Raw genomic sequence first — 21,814 nt, 5'->3', positions numbered from 1 at the left:
AATATTAGAATCTAATATAGATTAAGGGGGGTCGACTGGATGGGTTAAACATCAGATTTTCAACAGATCCTTCTTCTTCTCTTCTTCTTCTTCTTCTTCTTCCTGTTCGGACTACTGTAGCAGAAGCCGAAACATGGTCAGTCCCCCTTCTCCATCTTCCTGTTCTCATTTAGTAACTTGCTTATGTGGTAGTGTTATTAGAGTTACTCTACCACACACTTAAGTAAGGGCATTTTTGTCTTTGTAAACTTTATTAGAATCTAATATAGATTAAGGGGGTCGACTGGATGGGTTAACCATCAGATTTTCGACAGACCTTTCTCTTCTTCTTCTTCTTCTTCTTCTTCTTCTTCTCTTCCTGTTCGGACTACTGTAGCAGCAGTCGAAACATGGTCGGTCCCCCTTTTCCTCTTCCTGTTCTCATTAATCGGATGCCCTCTTTTATTCTTCATGGTCGGTCCCCCTTCTCCATCTTGTTTCCCACTTTATCTCCGTTTCAATTAACTCCTCGTGTCTTTGGTTGTGTGTGCTTTGTTTATAATCTGAGTCCTGGAATATACAAGCTAGATGCACGCTCAATTAAATGTGTCTTCCTTGGCTACTCTCGGACTCAAAAAGGGTACAAGTGTTATAATCCCATTGCCCGAAAGTGCTATGTCTGCCCTGATGTCACCTTCTTTGAGTCTGTCCCCTTCTTCTCCAGTCATGAAGCACCCTTGTCCTCACCCTTACCTCCTCTTCCTCTTCCTGTCAGTGATTCAGTTCCAGAGGCTGTTGTTGGAGTTGACTCATCTCCTCATCCAGTGCAGGTCACCACTAAACGATTACCGATCCGACAAGTGTATACACGTCGAATGACACCGGCCCCTCCTCCTGCTTCTACCACATCTGCAGATCCTCTCATGGCTCCTATTGCTGAACCTTCAGATCTTGACTTACCCATTGCCTTACGGAAAGGTAAACGTAGTTGTACACTCCATCCCATTTCCAATTTTGTTTCATTATCTCGTTTTTCTACCTCACATCGCCAGTTTGTTTCACTTTTGTCTTCTATTTCCATACCTAACAATGTTCAAGAAGCTCTTAGTTCACCTAGATGGTGGCGGGCAATGGAGGAGGAACTTTCTGCTCTTCAACATACTCAAATATGGGAACTTACTATTCTCCCACCTGGTAAGCATGTTGTGGGCTGTAAATGGGTGTATACTGTGAAATACTTGCCAGACGGTAGTGCGGAGCGTCTGAAGGCCAGACTTGTTGCTAAAGGTTACTCACAGTTGTATGGTGTGGACTACATGGAGACATTCTCTCCGGTGGCTAAAATTGGTTCCGTTCGTGTCCTAATTTCCTTGGCAGTTATGTATGATTGGCCTCTCCTTCAACTTGACATAAAGAATGCCTTCCTCCATGGTGATCTAGTGGAGGAGGTGTATATGGAGCAACCACCTGGGTTTGTTGCTCAAGGGGAGGGTGGTAAGGTGTGCAAGCTGAAGAAAGCAATTTATGGGTTGAAGCAATCTCCACGTTCTTGGTTTGGGAAGTTCAACGAAGTGATGAGGAGTTTTGGAATGAAACAATGCCAGGTTGATCACTCAGTGTTCAACTATAACTCAGAAGCTGGGAAGATTTTATTAGTGGTCTATGTCGATGATATTGTCATCACTGGTAGTGATAAATTGGGGATTGGCAAACTAAAGGTATTTCTGCAAAATCATTTTCAAACAAAGGACCTTGAAACATTAAAGTATTTCTTGAGAATAGAGATTGCCAGGTCAAAACAAGGTGTGCATCTGTGCCAAAGGAAATATGTCCTTGATCTATTGGAAGAAACAGGACTGTTAGGTGCAAAACCGGCTGAGACCCCTATGGAACCAAATGTTAAGTTGAGCTATGATACAGGAGAAGTATTTGAAGATCCTAGAAGGTATAGACGACTAGTGGGAAAGCTGAACTATCTGACTATCACGAAACCCAACATCTCCTTTGCAGCCAGTGTGGTGAGCCAATTCATGCAGAACCCTCGTATACCTCACTGGGATGCAGTCCTTAGAATTGTGAGGTATCTGAAAGGAGCTCCAAGCCGTGGGCTATTGTATAAACCAGGAGGAAAACTTGAAGTAGTTGGGTATACAGATGCAGATTGGGCAGGCTCAGTGAGTGACAGAAGATCTACTACAAGCTATTGCTCATTTCTGGGAGGAAATCTTGTGACATGGAAGAGTAAAAAGCAGACGGTTGTGGCCAGAAGCAGTGCTGAAGCCGAATATAGGGCCATGGCTCACACTACCTGTGAATTAGTGTGGCTGAGAAATCTCCTACAAGAAATTGCGTTTCACATGGATAAACCTATGAAATTGTACTGTGACAACCAAGCTACACTCCAATATCTCATCCAATCCTATCTTTCATGAGAGAACAAAGCACATAGAGGTTGATTGCCACTTTGTGAGAGAAAAGGTTCTTGCTGGAGAGATAAATACAGAACATGTGGGCTCCAATGACCAGTGGGCAGATTTGTTTACAAAAGCTCTAAGCTCAGGGAAAGTGAACTATCTATGTAACAAGCTGGGATTATATGACATATATTCTCCAGTTTGATGGGGAGTGTTAAAATGTGCCGAATAGGGGTAGTTTAGTCTTCTTCTATTTATTAAGTAACTTGCTTATGTGGCAGTGTTATTAGTGTTACTTTGCCCCACACTTAAGTAAGGGCATTTCTGTCTTTGTAAACATTATTAGAATCTAATATAGATTAAGGGGGTCGACTGGATGGGTTAACCATCAGATTTTCGATAGACCCTTCTTCTTCTTCTTCTTCTTCTTCTTCTTCCTGTTCGGACTACTGTAGCAGCAGTCGAAACAATGTGAAAATGTTAAAAATCATGCAAGTTCTAATCATGATATAGAAAGATAAAAAGACAACAGTTAAGGCATATGAGAAAATGAAGTGCAAGTTCTGTTGAAGAAAAAAAAAAAACTTAAAAATGGGCTAATACCTTTCCCTTTGTTCCAGCAACGTGAATAATTTTAAGGCTAGGTATACATTCCTCAAGGCCCAATATCTGAACACAAAAGAGAAGGTGTTTTCTCAGGAATCAATGTTTCATTAAATTAGAAAATTTACATTGCACAACAACTAATTAACATGGTCAAAAAAATTTTAAATAAAAAGAGCACCGAGGAGTTACAACTATTTGTTTTGGCATCTCTAGTTGATGAATGACTAATTGGTGCTTGGGCTCTAACTAGTTAACCAAAAAAAATTTGTTCTAAATTTAAGATGTTGATGCTATCCCATAAACAAGTTAACACAGATTCCAACTTTCATTTTATTCCTTACTAGCCGGGACCTGTGCATGGTCTTTGTTAAATGAAACTGACAAAAGACTTCTATGGCATTCCAAAGCTTCTTATGTTCAGACAGAAAATACTAATACATTTCAAGAGCCCCTCATTGATAATTAATAGACTCGTATGAGGTGGTGAATTTCGGGTGGAATTCAAACAAGGTGAGACACTTGTATGGAGTTAGTGTGTGGAAAGGAATCATGAGTTTTAACTCTTTGATGATCCCCTTTTTTTTTTTGATGAATTTCTTTGATGATCCCTTTCTATACTTGGAAAGCGGGGAGTGGGTCAAGTATAAGGTTTTGGGAAAATGACTGGTACGGGGGTGGGAAATTCTGTGAAATATGCCCAAGGTTATACAATTTGAGCAGGAAAGGAGTGCATATCTCAAACTGTTGTGAAGTAGTTAATGGTGCAATGATCTAGAACCCAAATCTCAGAAGACCCCTTTTTGATTGGGAGGTGGAGTGCTTGGAGCTGTTGGCAAAACTTCAGACCTTGGAGATAATCCCTCAGTTGCAGATGTCAGGTTATGGAAAGAATGTAAGGATTGGAAGTTTACAGTCAACTCAATGTACTCAGCTTTGATCAGAAATCAGGTGGAGGCTGATCCAGTTAGGGGTGTTTGGGGTAAACCAGTGCCACCAAGGGCTGAAGCTTTTGCTTGGTTGGTTGTGAGAGGTTGCATTCTAACCCAAGATAACCTAAAACTCAGAGATCTTCAGTTTTCGAGTAGGTGTGTGCTGTGTTTTTCTGAAGAGGATGATGTTTCTCACATATTACTTCACTGCAAATTCACATATCCAGTTTGGTCCTATTTCTTCAAGTTGTTCAAGGTCGACAGGAGTTCTATGGCAGATCCGGCTGAAATTTTTAGTTGCTGGCCAAGGATCTGTGGTGGTGTTAAATCTAAGATTTTATGGACCTGTATTCCCTTTTCTGTGTGCTGGGAGATCTAGAAGGAAAGAAACCAAAGACTCTTTGAATATGAGAAGCCTCCAATGTTGTATTGTGACAATCAGGCTGCCATTAACATTGCTCATAATCTAATACAGCATAACAGAACTAAACATATTGAAGTGTACTGACACTTTATCAGAAAAAGATTTGCTTCTCGAGAAGTGTCTTCCTTATATCGCCTCGAATATGCAGCTTGTTGATCTCTTCACTAAGGCAGTCACAAAGATCAAGTTGCAGACAGATTTACGCAAGTTGGGAATGACCAATATCTGTTCCAAACTTGAGGGGGAGTTTAGAGAAATAGTGCGGTAGTTGTTAGTGTGGTCCCACTTCATATTTGTATTTGTTTTTTATGTTATTTCTGTTAGTTCATGGTAGTTATGTCAGTTATATATGTTTTTCTTTCTTCTGTAGGAGATAGGGGTATTAGTGAAATTATATATGTCTAACAGCACCCTTTTTCTCTCTCTTTATTCTCCTTCTCTTCTCTCTTCTTCTCTCTTCTTTTTCTCTTCTCCTCTGTTCTCTACTTGTTGCTCTTCTCTTTTATTATTGAATTCTCATTAGAATACAAATAGGTTATAGTTCATTTAGCCAAGTAAAACCCCCTTCTCAGTGTTACTTTCCCCTGTAAACTCTTCATCTTTGAGCTCCACTATCTCCCCTCCCCCCTCCCTTGTTTCCTCTAAGCCCTTCTCCTACTCTTCTGTTTATCTTCTTCCAACCCCAGCCCCTAAAGCTCCCTGAACCACCATCCCCTTTTCTTTCTATTGTAAACCCTATGTGGATACTACTCAGATCTTTTTCTCTTCAATCTTCTCCCCCCCTCCCCCCCCCCCCGATCTATGCCATTATACCCAAGTCCTCTCTTAAACAAAGATATATCTCTTAGCAACTTTATCTTATTCCCTAACATGATACATGCTAGGAATCAGAAAAACTACAAATTATAGCACAAAAAAATGATCTAGATCAGGTTTTATCTCAACAATGATTTCCCTCTTTGTGCATATAAGAGAAAGAGTTTTTTTGTTTCTTAATCCTCATATTAGAAAAGCATCCTGCAACAAGAGCTAAATGAAAATCATCTACTTGATTTAGCATGCAAAATTTTTTCCACTTCAGTTACCTCAAGATACATCAACATTCTATCCAACTTCCTATATCTACTTGATTTAGCTCCACCAATATTTTTTCCACTTCCACGTTTCTCAGAAGTAATGAGAGAAGAAAGTGCTTCCATAGCTGTTTCATAAGAAGATGAAAGTGGCAAGTCTTGCAAATTTCTCAGTAGAATCTCACTGCTTTCCATTTTTTCAATTACTTGATATAGCCACTTCTTGTATCTCAAGCCTACAACATGAAGCAAACAAGAAAATCAGAAAATCATTCTTGATAGCTTTCTTTACACACTGAAATAGACAATATCTTGCAATGATATATTCAGCGTTTTAAACGTGAGAAGTGCAACTTAAGCGCAAGGGAAAAGCCTGAGGTGCATGCTTGAACAAAGTGAGGCACCATATTTCGGAAAAAAAAAAAGAAAACAAAAAAAAATTAACACATAACAATATGTAGATGTAAGCCTGTAAAGAAACAATATGCAAATTTAAATTCTAAAAGAAAATAATATTCCAAAGAGCCTATTGGTTCCACTGATTACAATATCATGTTATTAACACAAAGTTTGCAGCCTCCTACATGAATGCAAGTACCAAGATGTTACCAAGATGCATAGTTATATGTATATCAGAAGCAATAATCTTTTTTTATCTCCTCTCCATTTAATGAATTTTCTCCTTTATTTATCTTCAAAAAAAATAATCTCAAATTAAGAGCACTAAAAGAATACAAAAGGAAGGTGAAAATCTGAAAGCAAAAAAAAGCTAGATGTTGTAGCTAACATGTTACAAACCAAAATGTTTAGGACTCTTCAAATCAAGAGCATTAAATAATTGACCAGATTTAGGCATATCCCATTTTGACAGTCTGCACATATCCCATTTTAAAATAAGCCCTTTTGAGGAATAAATGGAGGTGTGCCCAGTTAATCAAAAATGAGATGTTACCAAATCACCAGCCCAAATAATTAGGGAACTTTAGTAATAAAGGGCCATTTCCCAATGATGGTACTGGCCATCCAAGGTCTTGGGAAGGCTAGACTGGATATGATCATATTATAAAATAGACTCTTTGGGGAGGTCAGATCTGCTCACAACCAAAAACTCTCTCTCTCTCTGGTATGACTAAGAAGACTATCACCTCCTTATAAAGAGTGCTCAAACCCTAATTAAGTTTTCTTCTCTAAACCTGTTGTTTCTTTTCTCCTCTTTACATTTTTCTCCTTTCTCTCTTCTACCTTTTGTTGAAGACATCACAAGTTCATTCATGCAAGTGACAAATTAAAGCAAATGCCTGTTGTAAATTTAGTCATTCATCCTAGATGACTCAAGGGAATTAATAACCTACATTTTAGATGTTTAGATGGAACTACTCATGATGGTCTTATTTTTGATAATTACTCATAAGTCATAATGCTCTTTTATTACATAGATTTCTTATAAGTTACAACTACTATACAGATGAACAATAACAATGCCTGGCATGTATGGCTGATATGAAAACTATTGTATACATTAGCATTAAAGGCTATACCTTTTAGTCACAATTATCCACCTTACCCATTAACAAAAGAAATTATGTTTTATATTTGAAGTATAGAACTTGACCATGGCATATAAGCACTAAAGCTACAAAAGGTTAAACAATACTTTGTATTACATTAATGGGAATTTGACATTTGCTTTTTTGTATTTATTTTCTGTTTTACCAACAATCTTACAGAAAATGTCAAACATTGATTCAGTTCAATCATACATTCATGATATGATATATATTCCATTAATTAATTATAGCAGAAACAAATTCATGTTTTCTCAACAAAAAAACATTATCAAGTTTAACCACAAAACCTTCAAACATGAACATTATGAATTAACACCAATTTCTTGCAAAAAATCATTTACATGAATGAAAGGAGAGATATAAGTTTATAATCTTGGCAGAAAAGGCCATTCTCTACATGTAAAATTACATGTCAGTAGCATAAGAAATGATAAATAGTAATATATATAGTCTACACCACATGCATCAATATTTGTCCATGTGTCAAACTAGTTCTTCATGATAATACACATCATATGATACCATAAAATACAGTGTCTCCTTACAGAAAATTCTCCTACCAATACAACATGAATCTTTCTTCCTCCAACCAAATCAACTACTTCTAAAATATTTAAAATAAATCCACTGCATATTATATCATCACAATAATCGTAGTGTTTCAACAAATAATAAGATTAAGTGCCTTTGCATTGCAAATGCAGTTTATGCACTTCACTAACTCAAAGTTGGAGCTTACTTAGATCAGTCTGATCATGGGGAAAGCAAGCTGCTGAACATGGAATTTTCTGCAATTTTCTGATGAAGAATTGCTGTGGTCCCCTCCTACAAAGGTGTGGAATTTCAGAGATCGCATGCCCCAGAATATTATTTAAATGACCAAGCATTAGGAATGTCAACCCTGCAATGGTTACATGTGATTTAGTTAAGTACATTGCTCAATAAGAAACTACTAAAAAAGAACTAAAATCATCCCTTCATAAAATAATTAAAGGACTGCCTTGATGAAGTATAAATTTTTCTTTCAGCTTGATGAAGTCTAAAATAGATATGGCATGTCTTCATACCCCAATCAAGCTGTTGAAGTTTGACCTGCCCTAGAATTCTGTCTTGTTCGTTGACTGTAAAGTAAACAGCAAGAACTAGGAGAGGAAAGAAGAAGAGAGAAAAGAGAGGAAAGAGAGAAAGGCTGGTTCGAATTAGAGAAAAGTTATCCCTAGATTCGGCCAGACCTGTTATTATATTATTGACTTATTAGAAAAGACTTGAGTGCCCTTCTTTAAGTAAGAGGCACTCAAACTAACATAACAGTACACATCAACATTCTCAACAAGTACAAAGACGGAAATACCCCTTCACTAACACCACTAACACTCCCCCTCAAGCTGGTGAGTATATATCATATAATCCCAACTTGTTACATATGTAATCCACTCTCCCCCGACTCAAACTTTTTGTAAACAAGTCTGCCCACTGGTTTCCCGTACTAACATATGCAGTTTCTATCACCCCATTCAGCACATTCTCTCTCACAAAATGACGGTCAACTTCGATGTGCTTGGTTCTTTCATGAAACACTGGATTGGAAGAGATATGAACCGCTGCCTGATTGTCACAATAGAGCTTCATTGGAGTACTGATGTCATATCCTATCTCCTGTAGAAGAGGAGGTGGTGATGTGGAGGAAGCAGGATCATCGGACCCCACGAAGAACGGAGTAGACTCGAAGAATGTAACATCAACACATACCAAGGAACGACGAGAACTGGGATGATAACACTTGTACCCTTTCTGAGTTCGGGAGTAGCCAAGGAAGATACACTTAAGGGAACGTGCATCTAACTTGTTAGTCCCGGACCCAGATTATGAACGAAGTAGACACACCCAAATACCCGATGAGAAAGCGGAAACGGAGACATGGTGAGGAATAAGACACTAAAAGGAGAACGACCATCAAGGATAGACGTGGGCATCCGATTAATTAGGAAACAAGAGGTGAGTATTGCATCGCTCCAAAAGGTTTTGGGAACATTCATGTGGTGCATGAGGGAGCGTGCCGTTTCTACAAAATGGGGGTTCTTTCTCTCAGCAACCCCATTTTGTTGCGGGGTATAGGTACATGAAGTTTGGTGTATAATGCCATGTTGGTCTAAGTATTGTTGAAAAGATGAAGACAAGTATTCACAACCATTATCTGAACGGAGAATTTTGATGTGAACGCCAAATTGTTTGCGGATTTCAGCATAAAATTTCTGGAAGATGGCAAATAATTCACTTCTTTCATTAAGTAGAGCCACGTCATTCTTGAACAGTCATCAACAAAGGAAAAAAAATATCGGTATCCATTATATGACTCACTTTATAGGACCCCAAACATTTGAATGAAATAAAGAAAAAGGACTCAACACATGGTTATCAACCCTAGAACGAAAGGGAACACGACGGTGTTTCCCAAATTGACATTACTCACAATCTAAAACAGACAGTTGACTCAATGAAGGGACTAAGGTCTACAGCACTTTCAACGAAGGATGACCAAATCTACAATGCCATTGGAGAGGAGAAATGGATGACTAAAGGGCCGTTGACGTTCGTCACCACCATCAAGATAATACAGTCCACCGGCTTCATGCCCTCCACTAATCTTCATCCCCGTCTTGAGATCCTGAAAAATACACATAGAAGGGTAGAAGGTGATGGAGCACTTAAGGGACTTGGTCAGCTTACTAACAGACATAAGATTGAATGGAAACTTAGGTGCGTATAAAACAGAGGATAGGGAGACAGGGTCTAGGTCAACATTACCAACACCACAGATAGATGATGGGGAGCCATTGACAAGGGTAACAGATTGTGATGTTGAGCAATGAGTGAGAGATGAAAACACACCTGGAGTTCCGTCATGTGATCGGAGGCTCCAGAGTCAATAATCCAGGGGTTGGGTGTGGATGCCAAACAAGCCATACCTGAGTGGGCAAAGGAAGTGGTGTTCTGCTGCAACTTGGATTGAACAAACCTCTCATACTCATCCCGAGGAACACTCACCATCTCCTTGCCTGGAACATCTGAGGGAGTAGAAGGCATCGGGTCAGCTGACAGGTTCTCCTGTCTAGAGCTGAAACTGGTGTCACTAGCATGGCATGGTTGGCCCACGTCGAGGGAGGACCATGTAGGTCATAACAGTTGACCTCTAACTGGTTCATATTCCGACTTTAGCCCCACTAAAAATCTTGTAACATCTAGCTGCTCCCTTTGCTATTGCTGAACTTGAATATCTGGAGTAAGGGGATGATAGACATTGAGTTCATTCCTTATATTCTTCATGCAGGCATAGTACTCTTCTAATGTTTTGGTTCCTTGTTATAAATCAAAGTACTCCTGATACAGCTGATATACTCTTGTTGTGTTATCTTGTCCAAAATATAGCCTCTTAGCATACTCCCATATATCCTTAGCCGTATCAAGGAACATGAAGTTGGCATTGATTTTGGGTTCCATACTATTCCACAGCCAAGTCATGATTTGAGCATCTTCTTGTTCCCAATCATCAAACCCTGGAGAGTCAACCGGTGGCTTCTCATCTCTAACATGCTTTACTTTCTTCTTTGCCTTGAGAAAAACTTCCACTGATTTAGCCCATGGAACATAGTTCTCCCCATTTAGTTTAATTGAGGTCATTTGTATCCCTAGGTAGTCGGAGGAAATTACTACACTAGGTTTCTTATCATTGTAGTCATCTCCTATTGCTGCAATTGTACTCTTTCACAGTTGTCTCTAACTTTACTTCTCAGCTACAAGCTGATTGATGTTGTTCACAGTTTGATATTTCAGCACCTATTGCAGCCTCTAAACACCACTGCTGACTTCACACACTTGTTCTTATTCACACTACTGCTGACTTCACACACTTACGCCCCACATAAGCATTAGTTTACCATTCACTAATCACAAGTAGAGGCCCTCTTACAACCACTCAAGCACCACAACACAGCCAAACCTGCTGCACCCAGTTCAGACTTGTTTAACACACTTAAGAGGGCATTACACAACCACAAGGATGGGTGTACACGGTTAAATACTTACCTGATGAGAGTGTTGAACGGTTGAAAGCTCGGTTAGTTGCCAAAGGTTATTCACACACAGTATGGTATTAATTACATAGACACCTTCTCTCCGGTTGCCAAAATTGGGTCAAATCGTGTTTTGATTTCTCTTGTTGCTATGTTTGATTGGCCCTTGTTCCAGCTTGACATCAAGAATGCTTTTTTACATGATGATCTTCTTGAGGAGGTGTACATGGAGCAACCACCAGGGTTTGTTGCTCAGGGGGAGGGTGACCATTCCGTATTCAGCTATGAATCAAATGCTAGAAAGATTCTCTTGGTGGTATATGTAGATGACATTGTTATCACAGGCAGTGACAGACCAGGAATTGACAGGTTGAAGACTTACTTGCATGATCACTTCCAGACAGGATTTTGGCAAATTAAGATACTTCCTAGGGATAGAGGTTGTGAGGTCCAAGAATGGTATTTGTAGAGAAGATGGGCCGAATGGCCCATAGACTGTCATTTCATGTTATGTTATGTTTCTCTCTGTTGTGGGCCTTATTCTGGGCCCATACTCTGTAATATTCTGTTTTTTGTATTTTCCTGCTCACTCAAGGGCCTCTTTGTAATTTGTCAAAGATTAACTTATTAATAAGATGTTTAGAGTGTTAGAGTGGTTATGTTTGAACCTCTTACTCTCTAACACTCATTGCCGCCAGCTCTCTCTTCTCTTCTTCTCTTGTTTGTTCATTTTCTGGTTTGCATCTAGTCTCAAACAGTTCCACACATCAAGTGGGCTGTTTTTCAACTTGGTATCAGAGCGGGCCATTGCTTGGTGTGTCCCTCATGTGGTTCTAGTTCAGCCAACTACATGAGGAGGTTCTAGGGCTGAAAGTTTACAGTCATCCGCCTGGTTCTTGGAGGTCATTGGAGGGTGCCCAAGTTTCTATACACTTGGAGAAGGGTTCGGTGACCAGGAAGAATCAGAGAGCAAGCTGTTTGGCCTGATTTGAAATCAGAGAAAAGGACTTTCGAAGTTATCTTAGAGAACAAGTGTTCGGCCTGGTTTATAGTTCAAACCAGAGACTCTCTTGCTGTAAGTCTTTTCTCAGTTCTTTGCTGAGTTATTTTTTGTTATTTGGGAGGACGGTTAAAGCATTCAAAACACCTCCATTCGGCGCACTGTTGCTGGACTGATTTCTGGGTTATTCTGGAAGTGTGGTTCGGCTGTTATTGGGTTTCCAAACTGCCAAAAAAACTGATCTAAATTGAGTGGTACAAGCCTCTACTTTAGTTCAGCTGCTTCTTGGACTTAGACAAAGCGTTCTTGAAGTGATTTCTGCTTGTTAACAGTGAAGTGTTGACTGTTGCATACATAGTGTTTGTAAAAGTCCTCTTAGGTACTATGGACTGTTTTCTTTGTTCTCTTTGGGAAATTATTGTTGGGAACCAAGAATACATATTGTTTGGAGGCCTACTGATTGTTCCTTGAAGGCTGAATCAGGGTTTCTCCTCTTTGAAAGTGCTGCCACCGAACTTGGTTCTTACGGCTGTCAGTTCTGAACTGAGTTTGTGTGTTGTTGTGTTTGCTATTGTTTCAACTCAATCTGAGTTCTTTGAAATCAGATCACTTTTAAAGGCCTGCCGAAACCCTAATTGAAGTTGTTACATAATGGACTTCTCAGAAATTGAGAACAAGAGCACTGCTGAATATGGACATAATTTGGGAACTACAACTGATTCCTTGTTGGCTGTAACTACGGTTAAATTGGATGGAACCAATTATTTGGCCTGGTCACAATCCGTAAAAATTCATATTTGCAGTAGAGGAAAGTGGGGGTTTATCTCTGAGAGCAAGAAAGCTCCCCCAGAGGAGGATCCCTCTTATGAGAAATGGGTGCAGGAGAATTACACAGTGATTGGGTGGCTTGTGAACTCAATGCAGCCACAGATTAGCCAACATTACTTGTGGATGAACTCGGCTAAAGAAATCTGGGATAGTGTTGCAGAAACTTACTCCCAGAAGTTGAATGTTGCCAGAACTTACAAACTGAGAAGTGATGTGAAGAATCTAAGACAGGGGGAGAAGTCACTTGCAGCATACTTCTCAGCCCTAAAATCTATATGGCAAGAGATTGATTTAATAGAGGCCGTGACATGGGATACCCCTAAGGATGCTGAAACATATAGGAAATTGGTTGAAAGGAATAGGGTCTTTGAGTTCTTGACAGGGCTGAATTCTGAATATGACATTACAAAGCAAAACATCTTGTCCAATGAAGATGTTTCATTGTCTCAAGCATATGCTTTGGTCAGCAGTGAAGAAAGCAGGAGGCAAGTGCAGGTTCAAGGGGTCAATATCAATGATCATTTTGCAAATATGAGAATCAAACCCAAAGGGGTTACAGGAGCCCCCAGTGGCACAGGAAAGAAGGAGGTGGTGTGTGAATATTGCAAGAAGCCGAAACACACTAAGGACAAGTGCTGGAAATTGCATCCCAGTCTTGTCCCTATCCGATTCCAGAAGAAGAATGACAGTAGAAAAACAGGAAGTGCACATACAGCCACAAGTACAGATACAGAGTTTGAGTCTGCAAGTGCACAATTGGAAGCCATGAAAGCTGATTATGAGAAGTTTGGAAGGATGATCAGCCAGCTTGAAGGTGTAACTTCATCATCCAACCCTTCTGGAAGTCCAGCCACCTCTGCATTTGCTCACTCAGGTATAAGGGCTTCTGCTAACCATGCATCTACCTCAGGTAATCCCAAGACCCCTTGGATCATTGACTCAGGTGCTTCTGATCACATGACCAACCTTTCCACTTTGTTTGTGTCATATGATTTGCTTCCTGGTCGTGACAAAATCACCTTAGCTGATGGTTCTCTTGCCCCCATTTCTGGCAAGGGAACTGTCAAGCCTACAGGCTCTTTACTTTTATCTTTCACTCTTCATGTACCTAAGTTAAATACCAACTTGTTATCTGTAAGTAGCTTGACCAAGTCATTGAATTGTTGTGTAACCTTTTTCCCTTCTCACTGTGTGTTTCAGGACCTGAAATCTCGGAAGGTGATTGGGAGTGGCCATGAAGCGAATGGAATATACTTGCTCGACACCCCTGGCCAATGCTTTGATCATCCCAAGAATGCTGCTTTTGGTTCTACTTCTTCAGAGTCAGTCAGTCAAATTATGTTGAGTCATTGTCGGTTGGGTCATTTACCTTTTTCTGCTTTAAGTCATTTGCTTCCCAAACTGTTTAAGGGAGTCAGTGTGTCCAGTCTCAATTGTGAGTCATGTCAGTTGTCAAAGCATTGTAGAAAAAATTACCCTGTGAGCAATAAAAGATCCTCTTTTCTTTTTCATATTGTACACTCTGATGTGTGGGGGCCTTACCACTTATCCTCTATGGGGGGCTACAAATACTTTATCCTGTTCATTGATGACTTTTCTAGATTCACTTGGATATACTTAATGAAATCCCGAGACGAAGACCCGAGACTTGTGAGGCAATTTCATGAGCTTGTTTTGACTCAATTTGGTACCAGAATTAAGGTTTTCAGATCTGACAATGCAAAAGAGTATTTTGAGAAGAGTTTATCCTTGTATCTCTCTGACATGGGGGTTATTCACCAAAGCTCCTGTGTTAGAACCCCTGAACAAAATGGAATTGCTGAGAGAAAAAATAGACATATTGTTGAAGTTGCAAAGAGCCTTTTATTTGCCTCACATGTTCCCACAAGATTTTGGGGTGATGCTATACTTACTGCTACCTATCTCATAAACCGTATGCCATCCAGGGTTTTAGGGTTTAAATCCCCCTTCAGTCTTCTTCATCCAGATAAGGATCTCTTCCTAATTCCTCTTCGTGTGTTTGGTTGTACCTGTTATGTTCACATTCCAAGTGTGCAGAGACACAAGTTTGAACCAAAAGCCCACAAATGCATCTTCCTCGGTTACTCCCCCACACAAAAGGGTTATTGTTGTTTTGATCCAAAGACTGGCACCAGACATGTCTCTATGGACGTTACCTTTGATGAACTTTCTCCTTTTTATGGTTCCTCTCAGGAAGGACATTGTCAATAGGGGGAGAGTCTGTCACAAGTTTTTGCTCTTCCCCTTCCTGTCCCAGTTCAGTCTCTTGACAAATCTGTATCCTCACAAAATGAATCAAAGGAGGATCAGCCACTTCATTCCTCTTGTCCTAGTGCTCCTATTTCTTTACCTCCTCGTCCTACCCATAATCCCAAAGTGTATCAAAGGCAGAGATACAGGAATGAGCAAGTGGTTTCCCTTACAACAGATGAGGCTCATACCCTCCCAATCACAGATGAGATAACAGGTATTGCTTCAACTCCCTTGGAATCCCCCTTCCCAGATCTTGATGTCCCCATTGCTGTTAGGAAAGGAAAGCGGAAGTGTACTGCACACTGCATTTCCAAACACCTTTCTTATGACCTACTTTCCCCTTCATATTGTGTCTACCTCTCTTCAGTTGCTTCTAACCCCATTCCTAGGTCTGTATCAGAAGCTCTTGGGATTCCATAATGGAGAGATGCCATGCAGGCTGAAATGGATGCTCTACATGAAAATGGTACTTGGGAGGTGGTGGATTTGCCTGAAGGGAAGGATCCAGTTGGATGCAAGTGGGTTTTTACCATTCAATACAGGGCAGATGGGACTATTGAGAGGTACAAGGCCAGACTTGTTGCAAAGGGCTACACACAGACATATGGGATTGACTATCTGGAGACTTTTGCCCCTGTTGCTAAGATGACATCTGTGAGGGTTCTTTTATCTCTGGCAACTCACTTTGATTGGCCTCTCTATCAGTTAGATGTAAAAAATGCATTTCTGAATGGTGACTTACATGAGGAGGTCTACATGTGTCTTCCTCCAGGAATAGGCCAGATATCGCGTATGCTGTCAGTTGCATTAGCCAGTTCATGCATGCTCCTAGAGATACCCATATGGCAGCAGCAGAACGGATTTTGTGCTATCTGAAAGGCTCTCCAGGAAAAGGAATTCTATTTGCCAAACATGGTCATCTGAAATTTGAAGCCTATACTGATGCTGATTGGGCTGGAAATATTGATGATAGAAGATCTACTTCAGGGTATTGCAGTCTAGTGGCTGGTAATGTTGTCTCTTGGAGGAGTAAGAAACAAACAGTTGTGGCTCGATCCTCCGCAGAAGCAGAATATAGAGCCATGGCACATGGAGTCTCGGAATTATTGTGGCTAAGGTCCTTAATGGAAGAACTTGGGGTAGATCATGACAAACCCATGATGTTGTACTGTGATAATCAGGCTGCCATCAACATTGCTCACAACCCGGTACAACATGATAGAACCAAACATATTGAGGTTGATAGACACTTTATTCGTGAAAGAGTCTCCTCCGGTGAAATGTGTCTTCCATTCATTACTTCTGAAGGACAACTAGCAGATTTTCTCACCAAGGGCATTTCCAAGGCAAGGCTTCAACATGACACTGGCAAGCTGGGCATGATTAACATCTATGCTCAGCTTGAGGGGGAGTGTAGAGAAGATGGGTCGAATGGCCCATAGACTGTCATTTCATGTTATGTTATGTTTCTCTCTGTTGTGGGCCTTATTCTAGGCCCATACTCTGTAATATTCTGTTTTTTGTATTTTCCTGCTCACTAAAGGGCCTCTCTGTAATTTGTCAAAGATTAACTTATTAATAAGATGTTTAGAGTGTTAGAGAGAGGTTATGTTCGAACCTCTTACTCTCTAACACTCATTGCCGCCAGCTCTCTCTTCTCTTCCTCTCTTGTTTGTTCATTTTCTGGTTTGCATCTAATATCAAACAGTTCCATACATCAAGTGGGTTGTTTTTCAACTGTATTAATCTGTGCCAGAGGAAATATGTTCTTGATCTGCTAGAAGAAACAGGGTTGTTGGGTGTCAGACCAGTTGAAACACCTATGGAACTGAATATTAAATTGGGTAGTGATACAGGTGAGGAGTTTGAGGATCCAAGAAAGTACAAAAGGTTGGTGGGTAAGCTTAATTACCTAACCATCACTCGACCTGATATCTCATTTGTGGTCAGTGTAGTGACTCAGTTTATGCACAACCCTCGAATCCCACACAGGAAGGCAGTCCTAAGGATTGTGAGGTATTTGAAGGGAGCTCTAGGCCGTGGTTTGTTGTATAAGAGTGGATGAAGTCTTGAGATAGAGGGATACATGGATGCTGATTGGGCCAGGTCCATATCTGATAGAAGGTCCACTATAGGGTATTGCACCTTTCTTGGTGGGAACCTAGTGACATGGAAGAGTAATAAGCAGACAGTGGTAGCAAGAAGCAATGCGGAGGATGAATATAGGGCTATGGTACACACAACATGCAAACTAGTGTGGTTGAAACATCTACTAGAGGAGATGGGATACTCCATTGCCACTTTGTACGTGAAAAGGTGCTTAGTGGAGTGATAATTACAGCATATGTGAACACAGGAAATCAATGGGCAGATCTGTTTACCAAAGGGTTGAATCGAGGAAGAGTAGACTACATATGTAACAAGCTGGGACTATATGACATATATTCACCAACTTGAGAGGGAGTGTTAGAGCCGGTTGTACAAAGGTAGTATAGTCCTTTTATGTTTAGTTAAATATGTATTGTTCAGCTGATGTGGCTCTCACTTAAGTGAGCCTACAATGGTAATTCTTGTATACCTTAGAAAAGTATAAATAAAAGAAGGGCAGATTAGAGGGATTTTAAATTTTTCTCTCTAGTTCGGTTGTAACCTTTTCTCCTTCTTCTTCTTCTCCTTTTCCTTCTCCTTCTTCTCTCTCTCTCTTCTCCTTCTTTTTCTTCTGATTTGAACTTATACAAACATCTAGTCTGAGTTTTATCATTCTCTTCAGGTGGGAAACCTTTTATTTCTAGGATACTGATCCAGAATCAATTTACGTATCACCACAAAGTGAAATCAATTAGCCATTGTCTAACTCAGATGGAATCATATTATTAAATCAAATATCTATGTGGAAAAAAAAAAAAAAGATGAAGTAGAACCAGTGAGAGACAAATAGGGGGATAAGAAAACGGTTCAAGACAAAGGACCTAAATGAGAAATACCACAGATAAAATGAAGTTTGAGTGAGAATTGTAATTCCGTTGCAGTAAAACAACAACAGAGGAAGTTAAGTACAGGGCAGTGCCTCTGAGATACAGCACTATTTCTAAAACAGCTCAAGCTTTAAGCAAGATTCATTGGAGGAGATTTAAGGACCATGTTGGATGCCCTGAATTACCTGGAGAGTGAAACCTCAACAAATACTTAGACCAATTCAGGACTTTATATTTCACTATTGGCTACTGTGCAGATAAAAATAATAGACCTTCCGAGAGAGAGAGAGAGAGAGAGAGAGAGAGAGGCCCAGTAAAACATTTACACTGCATTCAATGTGTATCTTCCCGCAGTCGGAAAAATCAGGAACAAGGTTTGAGGTCACGGCTAATACTCCCATTTTCCCAAAAACGAATTAACGAGTATAGAAAGAATTCAAGCATATTCCCAAAAGTACGAAAAAGGAAAAATCTATGATGCGGGAAAGGCTTTGACCAATCAAAACCTCCCGTGAATTTTGATAGAAACCCACCTGATTGGTTAGCACTTTTAAAATACCGGTTGATTGGGTATAAGTCTTTCCGGTATCATATTTTCCCGGCATCATAGCTAAACCCTAAGAAAAACACCTTTCATACCATATACTCCACTGTTCGAGGAAAAGGGACACACCCAAATCCAAATGCATATCATCAAACACATGGAGAGAAATAAAAGTAAAGACTCCATCTGTATCTTCTGCCTTTAATAAGAACTACAAGCAAAGGCAGCACAACACAGAAAACTGGATGAACACACGATTACTATACAATCATCAAGAACACAAAATGGGAAGAAGAAGAAGAAGAAGAAGAAGAAGAAGAAGCGAGAAAACAAATAAATATACAACTTACAGCATTCACGTCTACCCTGATCAAAATGGGAAGAAGAAGAAGAAGAAGCGAGAAAACAAATAAATATACAACTTACAGCATTCACGTCTACCCTGATCTCCATAGCTCACTCTCTAACTCAAGTATTCAAACACGCATCCTCTCTCCTCTCAATTTTGGTGTGTTCGTTGGGCGTTGTAACTGGTAAGGATAACGTGCGCCAGACCAGATAACACCGAGTTTGTTTATGACCGTATGATACACATGATCATGATTAGGGTTCTTGATAGCAAATTTCTAAGTTGTGGACAATTGGACATGAATACTGTCGATACCTAAATCCCAGGAGTCTGTTACCATCCAAAACGGTATATTCTATTCAGTTTAGATTCCTTTTATTCAGGGAAAATTTTAAATTAGTACTTGTAGTTTGTAGTTTGGGCATAATGTCGTTTTGGTCTCCAAATTATAAAATATGACAATTTAGTATTTAAATTTTTAAAACATGACAATTCAGTATTAACTACTTGTTAACCATGACAATTTTTAAAATATGACAATTTTTAAAACATAACAATTTAGTATTAACTACTTGTTAATCAGCCGTTATATGTGGCATTTGAAAAAGATACAAGTGTCCTTTGAATGTCATCTAATTTTCTTTATCAATCATCCAAATATTGACAAAAAATTTACAGCCTCAAATCATTGCCTCTTCTATTCAAGAAATTTGGGGTTACTAGAATCCCCACTCAAACATGATTCCAACTTTCTTGAATGGAAAAGGCAAGGATTTAGGATCATTAATATTTTGTCAACATTTAGATGATTGATAAAGAAAATTAAGTAACACTTGAAGGGCATTTGTGTATTTTTTAAACGCCACTTAACGGTTGGTTAAGCTAATTAACAGCAAGTTCTGGATTGTCACATTTTGAAAGTTTGGGTATTGAATTGTCACATTTTAAAGTTCGAAGACTAAAGTTGCACTAGGCCCAAAGTACAAAGTAGTAATGAGGAATTTTTTTTCCTTTTATTTATGTTATTTTTCTTTTTTCTTACTTTTCTTTTTTACAAAAAGAAAAAATCATCAATCACATAAAAACCTTACAAATATCCTTTGGGACTGATGAGGGCAGATTTGGCCCTCTAGTAAAATTGTGACACGTGACACCTCGTGACAACTAGGAAAACCCCCAGCCAACAAACTTACGAAGTTGGTGACCCACCTGGGCACCTGTCTGGCCGGCCTGGCGCGACCTACGCGCGGCCTAACGTGCGCCTGCACGGCGCGCGCGCGGCCTAGAGTGCGGCCTGCGCGACCTGGCCGACCTGGACCAGCCTAGCGCATGATCCGGCCAAGGCGCCAGCTTGATGACCTGATCTAGACACTGACCTGCCGACTGACACAGACGCCAGCTTGACGACCTGATCTAGACACTGTCCCGCCGACTGACACAGGCGCTGACCTGACGACCTGGCCTAAACACTGACCCGCCGACTGACGCAGGCACCCCTTTGACAACCCGGCCCAAGCACCGACCTGGCCGCCTGACACAAGCGCCAGCCTGACGACCTCGAGGAGTTCACTACCGTACCCCGGTTCTAACAGGATGCGACAAGTCTTACCGTTTGGAGGCTTTTCACCCACCTAACCCGCGAAGACTCCGGTATATAAAGACCTCACCCCCCAAAGGGGAAGGGGATGGAAAAGAAAGGGAATTAACCCTACTCTCTAGCTCTCTCATATTATCTTCAAAGCTCTCTACAATAAGAGTGCTAACTTAAGCATCGGAGAGCCCCCACTGGGAAAGTACCCCTGGGACCTCTGATTCAGTTCTCGCAGGTCCTTCAGCTCCCGCCGCCTACGAAGAGGAGGAAAATATGCAGTTCTCGGAAGTCCCTCAGCTCCCCCCACCTACAAGGAGGAGGAAGAGATGGAGTTCTCGGAGGTTCCTCAACTCCCGCCACCTATAAGGAGGAGGAAAAGATGGAGTTCTCAGAGGTCCCTTAGCTCCCGCCACCTACAAAGAGGAGGAAAAGATGGAGTTCTCGCAGGTCTCTCAGCTCCCGCCACCTACAAAGAGGAGGAAAAGATGAAGTTCTCGCAGGTCCCTCATCTCCCGTAGCCTACAAAGGAAAGAAGACCACCTCATGCTGAGGGCAGTCGGATTGCGCCGCACCAGGGAGCTCCAACATTCTCTAAGGCATCGACCGCCTAGTAGGGAGTTCGCCAGGCAGTTCACCCCCAGGCAGTTCACCACCAAGGCAGTTCGCCCCCAAAGCAGTTCGCCCCCAAGCCGTTCGCCACTAAGGCAGTTCACCCCCAAAGCAGTTCGCCCCCAGGCAGTTCGCCACTAAGGCAGTTCACCCCCAGGCAATTCGCCACCAAGGCAGTTCGCCCCCAGGCAGTTCACCACCAAGGCAGTTCGCCCCCAGGCAATTCGCCACCAAGGCAGTTCGCCCCCAGGCAATTCGCCACCAGGCAGTTTGCCACCAAGGCAGTTCGCCCCAAGGCAGTTCGCCCCTAGGCAGTTCGCCACCAGGCAGTTCGCCACAAGGCAGTTCGCCACCAAGGCAGTTCGCCCCAAGGCAGTTCGCCACCAAGGCAGTTTGCCACCAGGCAGTTCGCCACCAAGGCAGTTCGCCCCAAGGTAGTTCGCCCCCAGGCAGTTCGCCACCAAGGCAGTTCGCCACCAGGCAGTTCGCCCCCAGGCAGTTCGCCCCCAGGCAGTTCGCCACCAGGGAGTTCACCCCCAGGGAGTTGGCCACCAAGCAGTTCGCCACCAGGCAGTTCGCCA

At 41.1% G+C, this 21,814-nt stretch overlaps 1 protein-coding gene across 4 annotated transcripts in view; it reads right to left on the bottom strand.

The window, feature by feature from the left end:
- DFC (DHFS-FPGS homolog C) overlaps window positions 1-19,383 on the bottom strand; it is a 130,870-nt gene extending 111,487 nt beyond the window's left edge. Inside the window, exons 1-4 of one of the 4 annotated variants that reach the window (XM_088971567.1) lie at window positions 19,111-19,383; window positions 7,733-7,894; window positions 5,438-5,661; window positions 2,997-3,062 (exon numbers count right to left, since the gene is read on the bottom strand). In XM_088971567.1, coding sequence (XP_088827693.1) covers window positions 2,997-3,062; window positions 5,438-5,661; window positions 7,733-7,880 — 438 coding nt within the window. In that variant the 5' untranslated portion in view covers window positions 7,881-7,894; window positions 19,111-19,383. Of the gene's footprint in view, window positions 1-2,996; window positions 3,063-5,437; window positions 5,662-7,732; window positions 7,895-19,034 lie in introns of all 4 variants that reach the window. The other 3 variants (XM_088971569.1, XM_088971568.1, XM_088971566.1) reach the window with 3 other exon arrangements.
- Window positions 19,384-21,814: the final 2,431 nt, after the last annotated feature.

This window comes from Nelumbo lutea, chromosome 2 (assembly GCF_056320005.1).
Source record: "Nelumbo lutea isolate HS-2025 chromosome 2, American lotus-T2T, whole genome shotgun sequence".
NCBI lineage: Eukaryota > Viridiplantae > Streptophyta > Magnoliopsida > Proteales > Nelumbonaceae > Nelumbo > Nelumbo lutea.
The sequence above is the reverse complement of the archived record's forward strand: the minus strand, read 5'-3'. Positions and strand labels throughout refer to the sequence as shown.